Source organism: Oryza sativa, chromosome 7 (assembly GCF_034140825.1).
Source record: "Oryza sativa Japonica Group chromosome 7, ASM3414082v1".
Taxonomy (NCBI): domain Eukaryota; kingdom Viridiplantae; phylum Streptophyta; class Magnoliopsida; order Poales; family Poaceae; genus Oryza; species Oryza sativa.
The window spans coordinates 21,861,717-21,869,341 of record NC_089041.1 but is presented as its reverse complement, the minus strand read 5'-3'; the positions used below and the strand labels follow the sequence as shown (position 1 = coordinate 21,869,341).

The window sequence follows — 7,625 nt, the reverse complement described above, 5'->3', positions numbered from 1 at the left end:
GGCACTCATCACCAACATATGCTAGCTTGATAGCTAATAAGTTGAGGAAACTATTAGTACCACTGTATATCATCAGCATTTGCATATAACTGGATAGTGTTGTCTGACGAAGAGTCAGTGCAGGCTGTCAAGCCAATGAGAAATCGGCTAAACACTCTCTGAAATGACCTGACAAATCGGTCAAAAAAGTACGGCCCCGATACTTCCAATGTACAAATAGAACATGTCACATTTTTTTTCCACTAGCAATAGATATGATACTGTATGTTCGATCAAAAGAAGAGGCAGTAGACCAGTAGTTGCCACAATTTTATCTGATAAGATCTGACCGGATATTCTGAATGTGACCCTGCTACACGGTACATATTGATATGCTGCGCAAGTGAAAGCCAGTCACTCAATCATATACTCCTCTAAGATGTAATCCAAGAAATACCATTAACAACTATCTAAATCCAAAAGAAAATGACATCGACAAATATTAGTTCCAAGAAATGCCATCATACAAACGATTTTGTCCCAAAAATACCATCCGCCATTAGGATTCCACCCATTCCGCATTGTTAAGTGCTATAGGATGAACAATATATTTAACGCTTGTCAATGGCATTACTTGGATTATCTCATAATTTAATTGATTACATTTCTTAGATAATGGTATAGTGTTTATGTTTTGTAGATAATGATATAAAGAGATTACATGAGAGAAAGCTATAGACACATATAACGCCTTTAATTTACACCCCCACGCTTTTGTTGCTTCAGATCGTTGAAATGAATAGTCAACTAAAAAATACTCCTCGTTTTTTTAAATATACGGTGTCGTTAACTTTTCAAAGTATGTTTTATGTTTAACCATTTATATTATTTTAATAAATATATGATTAATTTTATTTTGTTATATTTTATCACTAAAATATTTTAAGTATGACTTATATTTTTACATATTTGCTCAAAAGATTTTAATGATACAAATGGTAAAAATATGCTTAAAGGTAAATAGGGTCATAAAATAAAAACTGAGGGTGTATAGTTTTATAAACTTGGAAAGTATAAAACTTCTCGTTTCTACACCAAATAAGAACGCATACACGACTATATTTGTTGATACTAGAATTCGAACTAACTGGAGCAAAGTGAAACTTTTAATGAGAAAATATCATGTGAAAACAAGTTAAATGTTAAAAACTCATGAAAATTATATCTAAAAGTTTTATAAATTCATAAAACAATTACTAGAGAAAGGTATAGATGTGAAATACATTCTCACCAAATCTCAAGTCCAAACTCAACTTTATTTGAGAGAAATAAAAATGACAAATTTCAGGTGAATAGTAGCATATTACTATTCACCCAAAATTTGTCTTATTTGTTACCCAAAATAAAGTTGAGTTTAAACTTGATATTTGGCAATAATGTATTTCATAACCACACCTATCTTTAATGTTTTTTTCATAAATTTATAAAAACTTTTAAGTATAATTTTCATGAGTTCTCGTTTTCACTGAATATGCCCTCATTTTTAATTTGTTCAAAAGCAAATGCACACTATGTAAAAGCACCATAGTCATTTCTCTCAAAAATTTCCTGTGTACCTCTCTTGACATTCTATCCACGAATAAGAGCAGGGGCGACGCTACAGCCTACCATCGGGGTCAGTAGACCCCGACGATTTCATGCATACATCTAGTACCCCTCGCTTTTTTACCAGCTAGACCCCAGTCAAGCAAACTACTAGACCCCGGTGACACCGTTTCGTTAAAGCCCAATAGCAATTAGGAACGAGACTAGTAAGTAGAAAATAGAAAATTAATCAGCTCTTAAACGCCTGAGACTTGAGCCCACATGGCCGGCAGCCCAGAAAGTCCATTCCCCTGTTGCATCATATTCTTCTGGTAGTTTGACCGAGCACTTCGCATTGCATCGCCGCACATCTCGATTTCTCGACTTTCCGTGTCTTCTCGTCCTCGAGTAGTACACGCGTGCATCGCCGGCTTGGCGTCACAAGGACGAGAAGAATGGCAAGGGTGAAGGGTTATGGTTGAGCGCTCGAGCGCTCGAGCTGTTGAGGGCGGTAACCTACTAACATTATCACAATTTCTTGATTATTACCATCACAATTTAGCCCTAGGGTGGTTTCTCAAGTCCGAAAGTTTATTAGGAAGTTAGGGTTCTATAATTCAGAAGTTCTGAAATATGAACATTTGATTTGTCTTTGTTTTCAAACTTCAGTTATATGATCATGAGTAAGGAGGAGGATTAATGTATAATTTTGTTCCATCTTACGCATAGTTTTAGTCACACTACAAAAAAATGGTTTTTTTTTCTGACAGCCACCCCTTTCATTTTTTGCAAATGGCTAGCTTAAACTTAAAGGCTATATCTGTGAAGATTCATTTCACCATGTGATTATCGTAGCACCGGTCACAAGCGAAAAGATCTTTAGTCATAAGCGACACGATTGGCCACCTGTAAAAATGTGTTTTGGCCATTTACGATAAACCTGTTCATAGTAGTGCAAGTTCATTAGTTAGTAGTGACCCCGGCGATGATTTATTCTGGCTTCGCCCCTGAATAAGAGGACAATTACAACATAAACAGTTCTCTTTCTTAAAAAAACACTAAACATGATATAGTCAATGTCTAGTGTGGATATAATAAAAAAAAATCGTGCAGCATAAGAATTGGAGCTACCCTTAGCCGCCCATGTTGTGATAGTTCAATATTTTTAACATATTATCCATTATACATCTCAATCGTACTACGTACGCACACTTAATATGTCCTTCATCACAAAATATAAAAATATTTAGAAAGTGCTAAGTCAAACATTTTTAATTTTGATTATTAATAACGAAAAAAATAGAATAACTCGTTTATCATTAGAAAAACTATCATAATTTATAACTTTTTTAATTTCAAATAACTTATTGTTATAAATATTATTGGTTGAAATAACATCTCGAACACCTCTCTAGAGTTAAAAAATACTTATATTTTGGAACTGATGAGGGAGTAATACATAGACAGTAAATAAAACCAAAGAAAAATTAAATTGCCTACTCAAGTCAAGATGTGGTGACATGCAGGGTGTGACCTCCACGCCATAATCCACACAAGCTGGACTAATCGAAGACTAGCATAATAAAACTACTAGTACGTAATAGATATCGCTGAGCTAGCACATCTCGAACCACTTGCCCCATTAACTTGCATTAGCAAAACCTGTCATAAATTAATCAAATCTGCAGATAGGACGATGATATATTTGATACTATATCCTTGGGTGTACTGGAGAAATGGTCTACGGATTTTCGGCTGTCGGATCGAGATCTAACGGTCACACACTGATCAAAAGTCAAGAGGCAGGGTGGCATGGTGGTTAGTGTCTCGCCATCCAGTGATCAGCCATGTTACCTGGAAACTTTTTAAAATTTTAATTTTAAGTAAGACTTGGCAAAAAACAGAGGGCACCCATTGGATCTAATTAGGGCTCATTTGGATTGAGGGAATTTCAAAGGAAACTTATTGGATTTTAATCCTTGGAATTTATTTCCTATGAGGTTCTTTAAAACAAAGGAACGGAGTTTGCATGCAAATTATATGAATTGTTTCCTATGCCTTCATTCCATAAGAAACTAAACGTGTGCTCATGTTTTCATTTCCTTTGAAAAGTCCAATGCTCTTATTCTATTTCTATCTCTACACTCATTTCGATTCCTCCAAAATTCCTTGTCATATTTCCTGTAAACTATCTAAAAGCATTGCTTCTAATGTTCTTATGTTCTGAAATACTGTAGGAGGTTCTATTGTGTATGCCATTTTATTCATATATGATTTCCGTGTTGCTATATTTATAGAATCCTAGTTCCAGAATCCAGAGGATATTACTTAAATAGTTTGATCCTCTTGTCTATTTCTTGCGTTTTGTGCAAATCACCAGCAGATTATATGAACGTAATATCATGAGAGGCGGAGATAGAGTACGGCAGCTAGGGTTGCAACCCTACTCCTTAGCCTAAATATACATTGAAATTACACTTTAAAATTTTAAAAATTAGAAGATAAAGGTAAAATTATGTAAAGTATACTATTTGAGCCCTATGCTTAGAAAGATTCTGGTTCCGCCACCCATTATCCATGCTAATTAATTTGCATTTAGAGATCATGCACTTTATAGACAAGCATGCATGGAACCATCACCATATCCTTAGCGAGATTGGAGAAACGTGTAATATTGTAGATAAAGGCGGAGAAGATTGAGGCTAGAGATGTAATGCATCTTCCATTATCTTTATAAAAATCCAGATGAGATTATTTTATTTACTCTTTTCAGAAATAAAAAGAAGGCCAATGTTTTAGGTAGATAAGCTCTCTCTTTAAACTCTTTTTACGTGGATTCATGCCACAGCTCACAAACAACGTACGTATAGCCCAATTGTCCAAAACAATGCAATTTGCAGTGACTGCATGCGTGTTCCACACCAAAACTAATAAACTCTACTTACTAATTTGTGAAAAGAAAATCCCAATTTTACCCATGCAACGATTAATTAATCACCAAATACTAATGTCAACTCTGCAAGGACAAAAGGGGCAGTTTAGTCATTTGGGTCGCGGCCACAGCAAGTGGCCGCCTAGTACAAACAGCGGGCGCGATATAATACGCATCACCCGTGGCCATTTGATGCGGATTTGCTAGGGCTTTGAATTTTTTTTTTCCGCTCGATCGAGTTCGCTTCGAATTCGTATAATTAAGCTAATATAAGCTAATTAAGCTCGGGGATGAAGCTGTTCGCCTTCGTGAGGCGCTGCCGGCGGCTGTCGTCGGCGCCGGTGGATCAGGCGGCGGAGGAGGAGCCGGCGGCGGTGGCGCCGCCCGCGGAGAAGCGGCGGAGGAGGCCGTCGGGGCCGGCGTGGAAGCCGACGCTCGGGGCGATCTCCGAGGACGCCGCGGTGGCGTCGTCCGCCGCCGCGAAGGCGAAGCCGGCGGCGAGGACGAAGGCGAAGGCGAAGGGGAAGGCGGCGGCGCCGCCGCCGCCGCGGCGCGTGGTCCGGTCGGAGTACGACGACTTCCGGTGAGTTTTTTTTTTCTCTTTCTCCCCGCGCGCGCGAACGTTAGCTTGGGCAGTTTTTTTTGGCCGTTGGATTTCGGTGGTTCGAGGGATCGGGACGGATAGGATCTCGACACGTGTCCTTCGGCGCGCTTCTCCCGCGTCGCCGGACGCCGTGGCGCGTACGTGTCGCTTCCAGGTGGGCCACGGGTGACGTGGCTCCGAGTCAAGGTCGTCCGTGCGTGCATATGCTACGCAGTTTTGACTTTTTTGACATTTTTACCTCATCAACTTAATCCTCTCCTGCAGCTTCTTTCTTTTGGATTTTTTTCCTTTTTTTGGGGGTAATACTCCGTAGATGATACTACGTATAAAGACAAAATTGCTGAAACTTGGTTGGTTTGATCAACTTGCGAGTTGCGTTGAGTACCTAATTAGCAATTGGATCTCGCAGAGAGTTTGACTCCAGATAAGAGTGAGTAGAAAATTTAAAGAATCCTAAATTAAATGGGTTCACAGGGATCAAGCTTGCCAGGTCAATGCACTTTTTTTTTTTGGCAACTAGCAGCTTATACAGTTGAACTGTTCATCGCAGCTCATGATTATCCGTATAACCTAGCCATGTTGCAAAGCGTAACGCTCCATCATACTTTGACGACGTCTAGGGTTAGTTGAAACCGTACATATTATTCCAAAGACACATAAGCAATACCTATTGTGGAAAAAAAAATAAGTGAGTGAAAATTCATAAGTCTTGTTTTGTATGCATGAATTTTAAGATGCTCATGTCACGTCGAGATACTGCAGAAAAAAGACTGCAGACTCATCCGGTTTTTCAATTTCCATTATCACAACAAAAGAAAATTGACATACTCATACGGCTTAAATTAAGGAATTCATCTCTATAGTTGAATATCTTAGCACTTTCAATTTGTGTACAGATGTTAATGATGTTACAGATTCTTAGCATTATTAGGTGATGTCTAATCGAGTACTAATTTATTATATGTTATGTAAGATGGAAGGAGTAGATGGACACTTCGAAACTCATCGCGGTTGCCCCTTTTTTTTCTAATAAGTTATTTTGGCTTATTAGAAAATAAAAACTAATTTATAGATAAAACTTTTATATATATTTCTAACGATTTAAAAGTCGATGTTGAAAAATAAACTACGTTAAAAATATCTTAAATTAACTTTAAAATTAAGTTTAAAAATTTAAATTTTAGCTTTTGTTTGATTTATTAGGGCAACTCTCTTTAATTCCCTGCAACTAGTTGGACCACCGTGTCCTAACAATGGAATCTACTATGTATATAGACAATCTCAATTCTCACCGTCCTTGTCAGAATCAAGAACGAGGGGGTCCTCCACACGTACTAATTTCCTCCCTTTTATCGCTAGTGCATGTTAGTCAAACTCAAGCTATAGTACACTGGCCCAGATGACAAGTGAAGGCCGTGAAACTCTTCCCCTGATCACTTCGTGCCTGCTACCGCTACTACTTCTTGTCCCTCACATGCCATTATGGCAAAAATTTCAACAGACACCCATATGTTCAAAGTTCAAACATAGCTGAAACTTGCGAAATATATCCAGATTCATATGCATTTCGTCCCAAAATACATAAACTTTAAAAGTTACGAATCTGGATATGCATTTATCCATATTTATAGCTAAAGGTTGTTATATTCTGAGATTGATGGTAGTTACTTTTGTGGCCTAGTTATTTTTAGCTTGTTCACTAAATTATTGCTGCAGATTATTTGCTTTGCGTTTCTTTTTCTATTTTATTGTTCACCGTTATTTGCTTCACATGGACAAAATAATCCGCGGCAATAATGCCTTAGTCACTCTCTCTTTTTTTTTTTCCTTAGGGGGAGGGGGTTTGGGGTTTCTATTAACTGGTACTCCCTCCGTTTCACAAGGTAAGTCATTCTAACATTTTTCATATTCATATTAATGTTATGAATGAATCTAGATATATCTATCTATCTATCTAGATTCATTAACTTTAATATGAATTTAAGAAATGCTAGAATGACTTACATATGAAACGGAGGAAGTAACTCACAATTTAGCCTTCATTACTGGTACCGTGGTACTAACCAAGGTGCATCTCTGTGTCTCTACCTGCAGGCACTACGGGGCACCCACGGTGTTGCCGGCGTTCGCGCCGACGGCGTTCTTGTTCTGAGCTCAACTCCGGTGGACACAAGTCCTGTAGCTGATGGGGCGCTGTGTGCTCGTAGTGTGTGTGTGTGTGGTTTCACTGGCTTGACCATGACGCCTCTCTAGTGTGTGTGGTGCTCGCTGGCTTGACCATGACGGCTCAGCTTTTGTGCGCAAAGATCTGAACGAACTCGCAAAGCTGATTCTGTAAATTTTCCGGATGCTTCTGATGATGTGCATATAAATCTGCTGCTGCTGCTGCTGCTGCTGCCCGATCCCCCCCACTCGCGTTTGTGGCTTTCGGTTTCCATCGCCTTTTTACGATTCCTGATGTTCTCCTGCATGATGCGTGGATATGTGATGGAACGAGCAGCAAATTCCTCTTGGTTCAACGATGCC

The 7,625-nt window shown here is 38.6% G+C and overlaps 1 protein-coding gene across 1 annotated transcript; it reads left to right on the top strand.

Annotated features, from left to right (window-relative positions):
* The first annotated feature begins 4,577 nt into the window (after positions 1–4,577).
* On the top strand, positions 4,578–7,510 carry LOC4343525 (histone H1). Its single transcript, XM_015791773.3, has 2 exons — positions 4,578–5,078; positions 7,194–7,510. Exons 1-2 carry the CDS (start codon positions 4,786–4,788, stop codon positions 7,249–7,251), a joined length of 351 nt encoding a protein of 116 aa, XP_015647259.1. The 5' UTR covers positions 4,578–4,785; the 3' UTR covers positions 7,252–7,510.
* Positions 7,511–7,625: the final 115 nt, after the last annotated feature.

Bases quoted from the DNA above. Each gene is read 5' to 3' on its own strand.
- LOC4343525 (XM_015791773.3), top strand. From the start codon at position 4,786: ATGAAGCTGTTCGCCTTCGTGAGGCGCTGCCGGCGGCTGTCGTCGGCG. The intron at 5,079-7,193 runs GTGAGTTTTTTT...CTCTACCTGCAG, and splicing joins TCGGAGTACGACGACTTCCG to GCACTACGGGGCACCCACGG.